The sequence below is a fragment of the Cucurbita maxima genome, unplaced genomic scaffold (genome assembly GCF_002738345.1).
Source record: "Cucurbita maxima cultivar Rimu unplaced genomic scaffold, Cmax_1.0 Cma_Scf00016, whole genome shotgun sequence".
Taxonomy (NCBI): Eukaryota; Viridiplantae; Streptophyta; class Magnoliopsida; order Cucurbitales; family Cucurbitaceae; genus Cucurbita; species Cucurbita maxima.
Window position 1 is genome coordinate 217,892 of NW_019272032.1, and position 15,015 is coordinate 232,906.

A 15,015-nucleotide genomic window follows, 5' to 3' on the forward strand; every position below is an offset into this window, starting at 1 on the left:
TAATTAAAAGAAAAAAGAAGAAAAAAGAAATAGTGAGGAAGGGCGAAGGATGTGAATGGTCGGTCTTTTCTTTTTTTTTCTTCTTTTGACCGCTAATGTTATCTACGTGGCATTTCGAACCCGCGTTCAACGTCGTATATATATATATATATATATATATATATATGTATATATTATAAAATATTTATATAATTTGTTTTTTTGGATTCCACTCCGCGAAACACACTCTGTACAGCGATGGAACTTGGAGCATCTTTGTTCTATCTCGATCCAATCGAAGGTGAATGTGCAATGCTATCCATTTTTCCCTAATTCATTTTCGTCTACTTTCTTTTCTGAATCTCATACTGCCTCCCGCGAATGGTAAGATTCTCTCTATTTTTCGCGGTTTCGCTTCGATTGCTCATATTGGAGCGTTTGGTTCCTAACAAAATGCGAGGCTATCAGTAACTCCATTTGAGCAAGAATCATGTTCAAGTCACTTTTAGCTTAAAATCAGAGCAACTCGGGAGCAATGATGGATTGTGGATAATTTTGTCCTGAACATGATACAGTGACTGTGTTACTTCTCTTTTCTTTTATCGTTTTATTTATTTTTTATTTCCTTCTTGTTCCTTCTTGATTATCAATTGCTTTGACTAAGTTTCCTCTAGATTCCTTTTTCTTCTTCCGTTAATTTTGTCTATTCTAATTTTAAGTGATGAACTTCTGTGAGTTTGAGCCTACTTTTCCAATTCTATCTGTTATCTCACAATGTATGAATGTGCTGGAGTATTTGTCTATTGTGGCTGCTGTAACTGTTATCGGAGAGTGTTTTTTATTGGTTTTTTCCTGTTTATGAGTCCTGTGAATATTTAAAATGTGTTGATTAGAGGATCCATGCAGATAATGTCACAACTCTCTCACGCCTTAATTATAATCTTCAAATCGTCGATTGTCCGGAACCCGTTTATGAGCTCCTTATTGTGTTATCTAACTCACTCTCACCTCAATGTAGTAATTGAATTGCTCGTTACTTGGATTAGTTTTCTGCATATAAATGTTTCATCTGTAACTGTGTTAGTAGATTGGGTTTTTAGTCGTGTTAGTAGATTGGGTTTTTAGTCGGTTCTTTTTTCTTTTTTTTTTTTTGTTGACATGAAATATTAACAAACGACTTTCTGCAGGTTGAAAGCCACGTTAAAATATCTGCTCCAATAAACAGAAGGATGACTTTGTATTTCTCTGCTTTCTGTTAGACAAATCTCTATTTGCACTTCCGGGGGGTGCTCATTACAGGTACAACTCTAAGTTCTGAAATGTGGAAAATAGCATTCTTTGATTTATTGGAGGGAATTAGTGGGAAAAGGTATTTCTTATTTAATATATATATATATATTGTGTGTGTAATTCAATGGTTCATTCTGATTTAGGAATTTTTATTTTGAGATGATTACTCACGAGCAAGATCCTGATGTTGTTCGATGGGGCCTTGAACTCTTTGATGGAGACCCATTTTCTAATTACGGATATTGTGGAAACGTTTCTCATGATGAGATACAATACTATCAAGGACAATGTTTTGATGTAGATAATTATGACAAGGCATGCAACATAGAAAGTAATGAGCTTATTGCTCAAACTCTCCAAGAACTCTCACAGCTTGCGATCACAGAGCCTGTATCCTTTGTTGAAGGGTTAGAAAATTTACAACTTTCCGCGTGTCCACAAGATTGGCTTAGTCTATCCATAAACAGCTATAGTTCAGGTATGTGCCATCGAAATTAAAATTTTAGTAGAACATATTCGTGGTTATATTCCTGGCTTCTATTCTCTAATTTTAAAATTAGTATGTCTTTTTCAGAGCATAATAATGATCTGGAAGAGGAAGATGATAGTTCATGTACTATCCCTGACGAGACATCCTTCAGTGGGGATGACTGGTCATATTCTTTAGAGCTGACTGATGAGTATGCCCTTGATGGAGAAGTGGGAAAAAGATTGAATCATATGGTCTCAATTCCTGTAAGTTTCTCATTGAATGAGAACTCATTACTTAAGTGCTATGAGATGCCGTGCATATATCTTCAGCTGAGGGTGGTTGATTTCCCAGTTAATTGTATTTCTGGGAGGAACCTTCCTTGTATCGGTCATATTATTAGAAATCTCTCCTGGTTCTCATGTTTATCTGTCGTAGTTTAGCCCTTCTGTTGAAATCTTTTTTTTTTTAAAATTATTTTATTTTATTTTGTTTGCTTGTGTAAAAAATAATCTTGTCATCCTATTGTTAAGAGTTAATAAAAGCTAGGATGTAGAAAAAAGTGTAGTTGAATTACACACAATTTTTTGTTTATTTTCGTTCTTTCTTTCTTTTTAAAATTTGTACTTTTAGGGTTATGTTTTCTTCAATAGCTTTTTGGCCAAGGCTCTTAAACTATGGTGTTAGTGGAATTGAGAATTTGAAAATGGAAATTGGAGATGATGCATGTACCTTCATGACAATTGGGATGGTTCATGTACTACTATGGCTTCTGGTTTTCTGACTACTTGCTAAAATGGTGCATGGAATATACTCAATGTTTTTAGTGCTTAATCTGAGTTTTTGTAGCACGTTCCAAGAATTAATGGAGAAATTCCTTCTGTTGATGAAGAAGCTTTAGATCATCAAAGGCTATTGGACAGGTGGTGTTTCTATGTTCGTCTGATGCCCCTTTTCCTGCCTGTCCCCAGCTCACTCTCACACATGCACGTCTCTAACTTTGGATAGTGACAGTTATTTGTTGTAGCTTAGCAAGAACATGACATGCTAATGTTTAGTGCTATAATGCTGAACTATTCTGCTCCTTCCCCCCTTAGACTGCAGCTATATGATTTGATCGAGATGAAAGTGCAAGGAGATGGTAACTGCCAGGTTATCTCTTCTTACTGTATCATCTTAAGTTTTGTCTGCTATGGTGTCGTTGGTGCAAATTTTTGTCTCATATTATAGTACTTTGTGACCACTGTCATGATTTTAGATATCTTTAGTTTTTATCTGTTACCTTAGTAATTTGAATTCCTGGTGCTAATAGTAATACCTATTAATTACTTTTGATGGCTCTATTCGTTCTTTCTGGAACATGTATCCTCATTTACATTTTGTTTCCAGTTTCGTGCCCTGTCGGATCAAATTTATCGAACTCCTGAGCACCATAATTTTGTGAGGGAGCAAGTTGTTAATCAGGTTCTGAATTTTATATTTATATGGAATATTTATATTTATACGTTGCTAAGACTTTTATTTTTGTGCTATAATTTTATAGCTTTTATTTTTTTTTTAGTGTTGAAGTTTGTCATAATGAAATATTTGAACTCTCAGCTAAAGTCATATCCAGAGATATACGAAGGATATGTTCCCATGGCCTACACTGACTATCTGGAGAAAATGTCGAAGTACTTATCTGATACATTTTGCGATATGTTTTTTCTCCTTGATTGTTTAACTGGTAGGATGTCTAACTGGACTCTTTGGTCTTGGGATTTCTTTTGGTTGTGCATAGGAGTGGAGAATGGGGCGATCATGTCACTCTGCAGGCTGCTGCAGATACGGTATGTATGGGCAACAAGCTATTATTGTAGTATTAGTCGGCAACAACATTATAAATCATGATTCAGCCTTATATTGTATACATACAGCAACTAAATGCATGCTAAGTAACGATTTTAGCATCTATTTGTAGGACGTGCAAGCCTTCTGCCAAGACAGCAATGTAAATAATTTGTTCACAAATCCTAATATATGTTGTGCTGTGGTGCAGTATGGTGTTAAAATTTTCATGATTACATCATTCAAAGATACCTGCTACATCGAGATCCTTCCTAATATTGAAAGGTCCAAAAGAGGTACGTTCCACTTTCTATCGTTTTGATTTCCTAATATTTAATAATAAGTCATTGATTATTTAACAAATGACATTTTCTGAGCATAGATTTTCCATGTGAACTCTCAACCTATACATGTGAGGATTATATGAAGCACATAATTTTCAGTTGATTTTAGACCTGTAGTGGTCGGGAACTTAGAATATGCCATGTTAAAATGTTGATAGAAGATCAAATTTAGTGTAGCTCATTAAGTTAGGGTTTTGAGTTCAATGGTGATTTAATATGGCATTAGAGCAAGATGTCTTATGTTCAAAGCCGGTAATGCCGTTTCCTCTCTAGTTGATATTGATAACTATTTGTCAAGTGTTGTGCAAATTTCAAGCCTACAAGAGAGGGAGAGTTTTAAAGCATTTATATTAGACTATATTTTCTATAACGCATTTAAGTTTTTGGGTTAAATGGCGTTTTAACTAATATTCTAGGTTAGTAGGTTGGTGGAACAAGGGGGTTTTTATTCACTTTCTTGAAACGTACTATGTCCAACCCTGGTGCTAATATCCTAAATCTGTTGATCCCTTTGGTGGAGGAAAGATTTTGTTCTGACAAAATGATAGGGATATCTTAACGAAAGTTTTCTTTTCTTTTATAATAAACAGTCGCAGAAACCAAAAAGTGTGAAGCTTGTTGAAGCATGATGCATGTTAATAATGAAGCGTACAAAAGACGTGGGAAACCCCATTAGCCTAAGGATTGTATAAAAACCTTCCAATTGCCAATAACTGGCAAATATATAATAATAAAGAAGAACTTGGAACAAACCAAAAGGAAAACTCCAAGAAGTGGTATAAAAAAGCAATAAGGTCTAGTGGTTGATCCTTTTTCCCTAGAGAGCTCTTCTAGTCACTCTCAGTCTGAATGAAAAGCACAGCACAAATATCGCAAGTGCTTCAGCTTTCTTTTTAAACTTATTGGTGAGTCGAAGTTAGGAGGATACACGCTTTATTCTTCTAGAGAAGCAACCTGAGAACCAAAATTGTGGAGGATATTATACTGAAGATAGCCCGTGAAAGGAGACTAAATGAAGAGTACAATACTCATCATCACTGCTCTCTTGAAGAAGGCAGCAACAATTTGGAGAAAGTACTGTCAATTGGTTTCTCATCAGAAACTCATCATTAGCATTGATTATTTTGAGGCAGGTAGCTCAAATGAGTATCTTACAGTTCTTCAAAATTCTTGGACAAAGTTACGGTACTCTGCCATGTTTGAATGAGCAACAAACCGATGATTCAAGATTAGTTACTAAGTTTGACGCTGATGCAACTAACATCTCGAAAGGTTTTTTATGATTCATTACATTCCTTGTTTAATTGTGTAAACTTATTCGAACAAATTCCCCATGTATATTGGACTCGAATAGAAAAGCTTGCCTCTGGGTTTCAGCTGGCTAGCAAGACTTCTCCTGGTTTCTATCCATTAATATCATGTTAAGGCATCGGCATTAAAGCTAACCACTGCCGCCGAGAGGTTTTTTAGCCTCCAGTAATCTGTGAACCACAAAATACCTCTATCTCAAAACAATAGTTTGGGTCCTCTCCTATAAAAATGGGCATTTCCTCACGCTTATTGTTTATTGTTGTCACCAACTCCACCCATTCAGCTTCCCTCTTCACTCATCTGTATTCCTACTCCAGTCTTGTTGGCTTAACGTACGTTCTTGTTTACTATCCGTTCAGAACATTTCCATAATATCGAGTCTGAATATTTCCTTTGGCGTTGGGGATGTGAAGGGCTTTATTCATGTTCCTTTAGAATTCATCAGGTGCTTGGGTTCTCTATTAGCGACTCTGTTGTCTTATTTCTATCAATAGCTTAGCTTCTGGAAGCTAAGGCTTTCAATTCAGTATCCTCTCATTTACTAGCTAACACTTTCATCTGAAAGGTTCTTTTAGAGATCACCCTCATTCATGCATTCATTCATTAATGACCTATTTGTGGAAGAAAGTTGAAATTTCACCCCTTCATCGTCTGAGCATGCTTCTCTCTTAACATAGTGCTGGGTGTAACATATACTTTCCATTAAAAACGAGCAACTTCGAATCACTCTCAAGTTCTCCCTGATAGGAATGCATGCACAGTTATATTAATGAGTACGAAGTTTACCATTAGAACCTGAAGCCATTGATTGCTGTATATACTTTAAAGTGGCTACGTATTGTTTGATCAGTAATGTGCATTTACTACCGAGTGTTTAATTCCATTACCCCACATGAGCAATCAATCATGCTCAAATTCCTCTCAATTAGTTTTTTTTTTCCCTTTCTTTTTCAAAAACCATTCAACTACTTAGAAAAGTTATATGTTTTATTTTCATTGTTAAATGGCCTAAATGTTGAGTTTAAGAGTACTTCGTAGCTTTAAACTTAGCATATGTGGAAATGTTGAGGGATATATGGACATGAAAAGACATGTAAATGTCGAATATAGACAAGTCATAATGTTCAAGTTATCTTATTTTTCTCCCTCATGCTCTTTTATTATTGAAAAGATTTTCTAATTGGACTTTTGACTTGCAGTTATTTGCTTGAGCTTTTGGGCAGAAGTGCACTATAACTCAATATATCCTGAAGGAGGTGAGCTCTCACTATCTTTAGTTTGATAATTGACTATTTCATTTACTTCTTTGTCAACGGCAATGGGACTCTTAAATTGTTGGATCCTTCTGTACCTTTCATTGACCATATGATAATTAATCCGTCAAGTATCAGATGTGTTTAGTCTTTATGTGAATTTCATCAGAACTGGGGGGCTTGATGAGATCTTTTTGCCCCTTCTTTCCTGAAGTATTGTCTTTCATTAGTTCTATGTTTATGCCTAATATCTTGCTCAGCACGATTGTATGATATTTCAAAGTCTTAAAGCGATTCTTGTGTGAATAAACTGACATTTGTCACGATTCAAGAAGGAACTCATTGGCTTGTGATGAAGCCGGCAAGATGCGCTGCTTTAACATCTTCCAGCACGTCTTACATAATTATCCTCATAATCTTGTCAACTAAATGGTATCCTTATTAGAGATTACCTCGGAAAGGCACTTTTTCCATTTGACATAGGGTGAAACGATCATTATCTAACGGTGGTTGATGAGGTTTCACTGAAAACTAAATTCCTTAATTTAGCATGAAAAACAAGCTTTATGATTCCTTAGTACTCTCCCCTTCCCCTCTCCTTGCCTCCCTAGTATTCAGAAACGGCCAATCTACGAAGTTTTTAATTGTTGCTGGTATTTGTTATCTGTATGGAAATTTGATTCCTTCTCGTGCACACTGTTTGTAAAGCCAATAGAACCTTTTGCATTATATTTGGTTTTCTCCAGATGTACCCATGTTTGAGACGAGGAACAATAGATGGTGGATGCTTCAAAACGAGCATCTGGAATGACGGAACAATTAGCAATTTTCAATATTGCTAATCACAGAAAGTTGTATGGATACATCAATCCTAATTGGATCCGTAAGAGTTCAGCATCTAATTGCTCTTACTCGCTAGGTTTCTTTCCCCTGCGGGAAAAATTATGTGAAATACAGAAATGCCGCCATGCTTTTTGATTAATGTGTGCATCTCTAACATTTGCCTGGAATATTTTGTTTTCCCCCTCATTTTTTGGGGTTCTAGTAACTTCAATTGTAATCTCGCACTTTGTTTTCAAGTGCTTTGAGTAAATGCTAATTATGTTATGCTATTTTCTGCTTCCATTTGCTCCAAGTTTCCGTTCATTATGTGTAGTGCAGGCTATTTCTCTGCCTCTCTTACCTACTCTCTTTGATGTTCCCGTTCATTAAGTTTTCCTCTCCTCAAACTTCCTTTTAGACAACAAGAAGCTATTATTTGCGCTCTTGTACAGCTCCCATGACAAGAATGGTCTCATTTTAGCCTCTCCTTCAGGTGTATGTGGGTCAATTTGACTCCGCAAAATAGGTCCCCATGTGATCCATTGGCAGAAACATATATAACATTTTAGGGTTTGTTTGAAAAATGGGTTTATCATTGAGTCGTTATGGAAAAGGACACCATACCCAAAAATTGATCCAATTATTAGCGGAGTAGGATTGAGAATGGTCACTTTTGGTGACAAGATATCAGGTGATGTGTTGATCATTGGTGATATTTCTGAAACAAAGAATCAGGAGCTACAAAAGCCCTAGCATTATGACGGCTTATTATGAAACCAGAGGCGTCTGCCCATGAATTGAGCTCTTTTCCATTGATGACAAAGTAAGAACAAAACAACCATTCTTTTTTTCTTTCGTTCTTTTTATTGTTCTTTTAATAGAAAATACTCTGTTCATACTTCATATTCATCAATGGTCCATTTAGAGATACCATTTATATAGATCACATTCCATAAACTGCCATTCATCTAAATCTCAGTCGTCGTCCTCGGCTTCTCTCTCGGAGTTTTCTGCTACTTCTTGAAGCGTGTTGATATGATGAGCAAAAAGTTCCATATCAAAATCCGAGACCAAGTCAAATTCATAATTTGGCAATGGTACCTGCTCATCAACAGTTGGGAATGCATAGTTGTTTCCATCAAAAGTTTTTGCTGTAGTAGTAGTAGTAGTAGATGAAGATGGATCAGTAGGCTTGCAGCCATGTAACTCTGGAGCAGCAGAGGCAATGTCTTTACCAGTTATAGCTATAATTGATGGCTCAGCCTTCTTCAACAGCCACTCTACAGTCTGCCCATCTGTTTTATTTCCAAGCTCGCGAGTTAGCTGAAAGACCCGAGCTGCACACAATGGAGGAAGGCGGATACGTCGATCGCGCCCCTGAACCTTGGCATGGCGATCTTTCAGAGCTTTGGAAGGGATGGGCTTAGACTCTGAGGCATTTGGTACACCTCTTGGGGAGTTAGATGTAGCCTTCTTGACTCTCATGTTTTTTGAACCCATGAATCCTTTTAGAGAAGTTTTCCCAAACACATGAGGATTCAATGTAATGTCCTTTTAGGGTTTATATAAATCTCCGTTGCATGCGCACGCACGTGCAAGCGTTTACGTTACCGAAAGCTTATAACGGTGTAATTAGTTGTTCATAACTTAGAAAATCAGGTGTTTTTGTGCAAATTTTTGGACTTTCCTTTTCAGAGATTTCGATTTCGATTAATGTATTACAAGAATTGAATTTCTTCTTGGCTTAATAATGTCATTGTAGTGGTGCATATCTGCATAATAAGCCCAAGTTTATTTTTTCTCAGGATTGAAAGTTGTATTGGTGTTAATACAAATTGATTAAATGATAGAAATGTAATTAATTAATTAAGGGAAATTGATTTGGTTGAGAGTACTTTGTTAGGCAGGTTGGTGATAGTAATGTTCTTACCAAAACTGGGTGGTAAGAAATGGAATGTGAGTTGTGCTGTGAAGGCTCTTTCTTGGCTCAAATCTACTCTCCAATATCAATCATTCACATGAAGAGTCAATTAGGGTTGTTTTGACTTGGAAACGGATGGTTCTAATTTGGTATTTTATATAGCTTTATATATATATGTCAACCTACGTTTGGATTCTTCCCTCATTAAATTTTCGTTCTAATCTTTTTAAGCTGCTACACGATTTCAACAAACTTCAACTTATGCTTAGCTGAGTGGTTAATACATCTACTCGTTTTCTCGAGGTCCAAAGCTCATATTCTATATTCTAGTCTTTTTGAATCGAGGTTTGGCTTGTACCATTCCAACAATTGGCGGGGAGTGAAGCAGTGAGTCTACCCTTCTCGAGCCTACTTAAATACAATATTCAAATGAGATGACCGACCTGAAAATAATCTATTAAGCTCAAACAAAGCTCATATTCTATATTCTAGTCTTTTTGAATCGAGGTTTGGCTTGTACCATTCCAACAATTGGCGGGGAGTGAAGCTGTGAGTCTACCCTTCTCGAGCCTACTTAAATACAATATTCAAATGAGATGACCGACCTGAAAATAATCTATTAAGCTCAAACAACTCTATTGCAAAAGACGATAGAAGACCGATACCGGAGTAATCCTGTTCGTTGGTCTTCTTTTTTTTTTTTTTTTTTTTTTTCATTTATTTGATTTTGAATAATTGAGGATTGGACTTGTTGTTTTGGGCTGAAATGGATTTCGTGGAAGGGAGCCAAAGGCCCAATAGGCCCATGTTTGTTAAATAAGGTGCAGGTTAGCAATACGAAAGCTCTGAAGGCTTAAATAGCGCCATGAGTGCGCACAGTACGGAATATTTCTTGTCAAAATCACATTTGGGCCGTATCGTAACAAAACTAATCCTGGAATAGCCTCAACGGTTCTGGAAGAAGAAGAATCTTCTGGAACGTCCAACCCAACAATAAAATCAAACCCTAAATTCATTCATTACGTTCATCCTTTTGCTTACACACCTTATCCCAAAACCCAGCGAGCTCTACCGGAACAAAAACCTCCGAGCTTTGCTACCGGAAAATGGCGTCTGCGAATGCAATTTCTTCCGCATCCATTCTTTGTTCTTCCCAGAAGGTACTGCTTCCACTGCTTTTCTCATTTCTTCCTCGGACTCTGGACTCTAGAGCAATAGCTCTCATTACTCCGTATTCTAAATAGTTCGTAGCTTTCGTTCATTTTTCTACGTAACTGGCATTCTAGCTAGAAATTTTGTGTAATTAGCTATGATAGATGAGCTGGGGGGGGGGGGGGGGGGGNGGGTTCTTTAATCTTTTAAAATGTGGGGAGTGGGAGGGCTGTGCTATTTCCGGTGGCTTACGCTGCATTTGTCTAATGTTGCAGAGCTTGAGGAAAGTGAATCAACCGCAGAGTAACAGGGTGAATTACAGACAAGCGGGTAGCAGATTTGTTGTGAGAGCTACTGCAAAGGATATAGCGTTCGACCAGAGTTCAAGGACTGCACTTCAGTCTGGGATTGATAAGCTTGCCAATGCAGTCGGTCTGACTCTTGGACCCAGGGGTAACTTTCTGGTTCTTTTGATTTATGAATTAGTTAGCATTGAATTTCGTTTCTGTGCTCCTCGTTATCCCGCCTTGCGTAGATATGTCTGCTGTTGAAATCTATACAAGACACTGCTCAATTTGGTTCTTAACATAATGAAAAACTTGCGACCTTTGTATTTGAAGGGAGGAATGTTGTGCTGGATGAGTTCGGCAGTCCCAAAGTAGTAAATGATGGTGTGACAATTGCTCGTGCAATTGAGTTGCCTGATCCCATGGAGAATGCTGGGGCAGCTCTAATTAGGGAGGTTGGTCTTTTGTACTCTGGACCTTTTTATATACCAGTGCGATATATATTTGATCTGTTATGATGCAAAAGCTTCTCATCTATCGGCCATTGAACATTAACAAGCATTCTATCTGTCATGAAGGTCGCAAGTAAAACTAATGACTCTGCTGGTGATGGGACAACGACTGCCTCAGTCCTGGCGAGGGAAATTATCAAACTAGGCCTTCTGAATGTTACTTCCGGTGCAAATCCAGTATCACTGAAGAGAGGAATTGACAAGACAGTGCAAGGATTGATTGAAGAGCTTGAGAAGAAGGCTAGGGCTATCGAAGGCAGAGATGATATCAAAGGTATTGCTTTCCATATCCTGAATGGCCTTAGTTTGGAACTTCTTCTTATTTCTGGTCATTATTATTTTTTTTCACTAACTGATGATCTGCGTTTTGTTTTAATTCTGTGTAGCCGTTGCCTCTATCTCTGCTGGAAATGATGAGCTGATAGGGTCGATGATCGCTGATGCCATTGAAAAAGTGGGGCCCGACGGTGTCTTGTCCATTGAGTCATCATCTTCCTTTGAGACCACTGTGGAAGTTGAAGAAGGGATGGCGGTGTGTAGTTTTTTCTGTTTAGTAAATTATATTTCATGATCCAATTTCTAGTCATATACATGTTTTAACTCTATTTTGTCTTCATTTTGTTTTTTGCTTTGCAGATTGATAGAGGCTACATTTCTCCTCAGTTTGTCACAAACCCTGAAAAGTTAATTGCTGAATTTGAGAATGCACGAGTGTTAATTACAGATCAGAAAATTTCAGCAATAAAGGATATAATCCCTATATTGGAGAAAACCACGCAATTGAGAGCTCCTTTGCTCATTATTGCTGAGGATATTACTGGTGAGGCTTTGGCTACACTTGTTGTGAACAAGTTGCGGGGTATTCTAAATGTTGCTGCCATTAAAGCTCCAGGATTTGGGGAAAGGAGAAAGGCTATGCTCCAAGACATTGCCATTTTGACAGGTAATCTCAAGTCTTAAAGTTATAATGGGCAACTACATGCTTCATCTGTTTAAATGCTAACACATTTGAGATCTCTTGTTGGATTTACTTGTTCTGTTGATGGCATAATTGTTTCTTTATTCTCTGTATCCGTGAATTCACTATCTCAACCAAGCATGTGAAGTTGCATTGTTTAAATCAAAAGTTCATATAAGGGGAAGTTATTTTTATAAATCTTAAGTGCTTTCATGTCGAATGAAAGAATGACCAACGTTGTTTTCCTTGTTACTTTATTATTTCAGGTGCTGAATTTCAAGCCAGTGATCTTGGATTGCTTGTAGAAAATACTACAATTGAACAGCTTGGTTTGGCCCGAAAAGTGACCATCTCGAAGGACACTACCACCATCATTGCTGACGCTGCTTCAAAAGATGAGCTACAAGCAAGGATTGCACAGCTAAAGAAGGAATTGGGTGAGACGGATTCTGTTTATGACACTGAGAAACTGGCTGAAAGAATTGCCAAATTGTCTGGTGGTGTTGCCGTCATTAAGGTTGGAGCTGCGACAGAGACTGAACTTGAGGACCGGAAGCTCCGTATTGAGGATGCAAAGAATGCAACTTTTGCTGCCATAGAGGAAGGGATTGTACCTGGTGGTGGTACTGCACTGGTTCACCTCTCAACTCTTGTCCCTGCAATCAAGGACAAGCTTGAGGATGCGGAAGAGAAGCTAGGTGCTGATATTATCCAAAAGGTATTAGAATTTGAGGCTTCTATTTAATAATCATTTGGCTTTTAAAAACTAACCTTATAAACACTATTTAAACCTACTTGTTTCTTTGTTTTGTCTCTGTGATCTGATGAAGAACACGATATAGTAATTGGGAGTTGATCATAATTTTTATAAACAGAAAATTAAAAACCCTAAAATTGCTAGTTGTGTCCAGAAGATCATCCCAACCAGTGGTGTTGGTTATTTGGCGTGAGATTACTTAGTCAACTCCTTTAAAACTTTCATTGTAATCCTATCGAAGCATACCACTTGTTCTTAAGAAATTCCTGGAACACCTGGCGTTTGGTATTTTGTTGTAAACTAGTCTTTCTTGTACGCAGGCGCTGGTAGCACCGGCATCCTTAATTGCCCAAAACGCTGGAATTGAAGGGGAAGTAGTGGTGGAGAAGATCAAGTCGAGTGAATGGGAAATTGGATATAACGCAATGACAGACAAGTACGAGAATCTGGTAGAGGCCGGTGTGATTGACCCAGCCAAGGTGACAAGATGTGCATTGCAGAATGCGGCTTCAGTTGCTGGCATGGTCCTAACCACACAGGCCATTGTAGTTGAAAAGCCCAAGCCCAAGGCACCCATCGCTGCACCACAAGGCCTTACCGTTTAAAATTCCTGGGAATCTTGATCATCTTCATTTGTAGGACAGACGTCAGATATGAAGAGTAGCTTCTTGCGGCGCGTGTTCATTGGAAACGGCGAGACAATAAGAAAAGATGGAACTCTGTATGTGAATGCGCTTTTTTTGAACGGTTCTGGAAACTTGCATTAGATATTGTAAGATCACGGAAATCAATTGCATCAAGTTTGTGTTTTTTTCATGGGAAAGAAATAATTTTGATGGATCGGCTGTGTGTATTTTAGTGTAAAGATTAACAGACCCTGTTTCTTGCTCTGGGACTTCCAATGATCTTCAAAAATCAAGGGTCAGGATGTTTAGTTGATAAATTGTGGGAGGCTTCGACTAAAGTAGACCTCCAAATGAGGAGGGACAAAATTTGAGGAGGTTAAGCTGATGATATAGTACTGGATAGATGTTCACTTTTATTGACAATGCCCTACAAGTAGAGGATTGGATAATTCAACTAAATGTGAGAAAACAATGGAGGATAAAATGAGTTGGATGTTGTGTTGCAAAGAATTAGGCTAGAAGAATTGAGTAGTTAAGAGTGTTATATACCGGTGGTGAAGATACCTACAAGATGTTAGGGTTGATGTTTATACATATAAACACAGTTGATGTTTTACATATAAAGACATTATTTATGCATATAGTTAGAGTGTTACACGATTTTTACTCGTAGATTAGTAGAAGATATTTTGTTTCTGAATCTTATATACTTTATTTTATTTTAATTTTTTTAAATATAACTTTCAATTTAAGAATGTTTGATTTGAATTATATTTGAGTTCTTATCTTAAATGACATTTACATATTCATGGTAATCTCTTAAGCATTTGATTCTCAAATAAAGAGGTTTTGGGTATTGTAGCATCATGCTCCTCAATAAATACCTTTTTTTTTTTTTTTTTTAATCTGGTTTTAAATAATAATTAACAAATCAATCCCATCTAATCTATATAACAAAATCAAATTTAAACCTAACAATTTTCTTAAACTAGTTTATATCGAGTGGATCAGTAGTGGTAAATATATGCCTTTAGATCAATGCGTCTTCAAAGTTTACAAAGTTTACGGGATCAGTTGTGGTAAACATGACCGAGTGAGCTTCATCATCTTCTTCACAAAAATCTTCTCCTATTGCTTAGTCTCTCAGACTAGTGGTCTCCTATTCCTCGCAGCTAGGAGAGTTTGCTTCAGCCAAAGAGCCGGAGGAAATATTTTCCTATGCAGTATTTTAGTTGGTAACTTTTGATTCTTCACTAACTCCCAGCAAAACACAACTCAAACTTTTATCATCTAGCTTAGTTCTTTTTGTCTTGTATTAGTAAGAGCGGTTTCTTTCTCTTTCTCGAGCTACACATCAACATCATCAAACAACTTCTTGCGACCTTCCTCTATTCACCTTTGTATTTCTAATTTAGTCCCTTTAGAGTTTAGCTTTTCTTCAACATTCTCCTGAATTAATTCTTCCATCCTCCTAACTTGAGCTTCTTCTTCTCCTAGAACGGGTAGT

General features: G+C 37.2%; 3 protein-coding genes across 4 annotated transcripts; 2 read left to right on the top strand and 1 right to left on the bottom strand.

The window, feature by feature from the left end:
• The first annotated feature begins 198 nt into the window (after nt 1-198).
• Nucleotides 199-7,619, top strand: LOC111491337 (OTU domain-containing protein DDB_G0284757-like). Of its 2 annotated transcripts, none has more exons than XM_023140222.1 (12): nt 199-280; nt 1,167-1,278; nt 1,413-1,747; nt 1,844-2,004; nt 2,588-2,661; nt 2,836-2,890; nt 3,128-3,202; nt 3,338-3,411; nt 3,519-3,567; nt 3,777-3,861; nt 6,420-6,476; nt 7,220-7,619. In XM_023140222.1, exons 3-12 carry the CDS (start codon nt 1,429-1,431, stop codon nt 7,282-7,284), a joined length of 1,014 nt encoding a protein of 337 aa, XP_022995990.1. In that variant the 5' UTR covers nt 199-280; nt 1,167-1,278; nt 1,413-1,428; the 3' UTR covers nt 7,285-7,619. The 2 variants fall into 2 exon arrangements, with proteins under 2 accessions (XP_022995990.1, XP_022995991.1); XM_023140223.1 differs by lacking the exon at nt 199-280 and adding an exon at nt 289-363.
• A 651-nt stretch (nt 7,620-8,270) lies between these two features.
• On the bottom strand, nt 8,271-8,795 carry LOC111491390 (transcription factor TCP14-like). The gene has a single exon (XM_023140307.1). It carries the CDS (start codon nt 8,793-8,795, stop codon nt 8,271-8,273), a length of 525 nt encoding a protein of 174 aa, XP_022996075.1.
• A 1,421-nt stretch (nt 8,796-10,216) lies between these two features.
• LOC111491103 (ruBisCO large subunit-binding protein subunit alpha) lies at nt 10,217-13,722 on the top strand. The gene is made up of 8 exons (XM_023139851.1): nt 10,217-10,376; nt 10,644-10,821; nt 10,989-11,110; nt 11,234-11,441; nt 11,554-11,699; nt 11,804-12,110; nt 12,392-12,843; nt 13,203-13,722. Exons 1-8 carry the CDS (start codon nt 10,323-10,325, stop codon nt 13,485-13,487), a joined length of 1,752 nt encoding a protein of 583 aa, XP_022995619.1. The 5' UTR covers nt 10,217-10,322; the 3' UTR covers nt 13,488-13,722.
• The last annotated feature ends 1,293 nt before the right edge of the window (nt 13,723-15,015 follow it).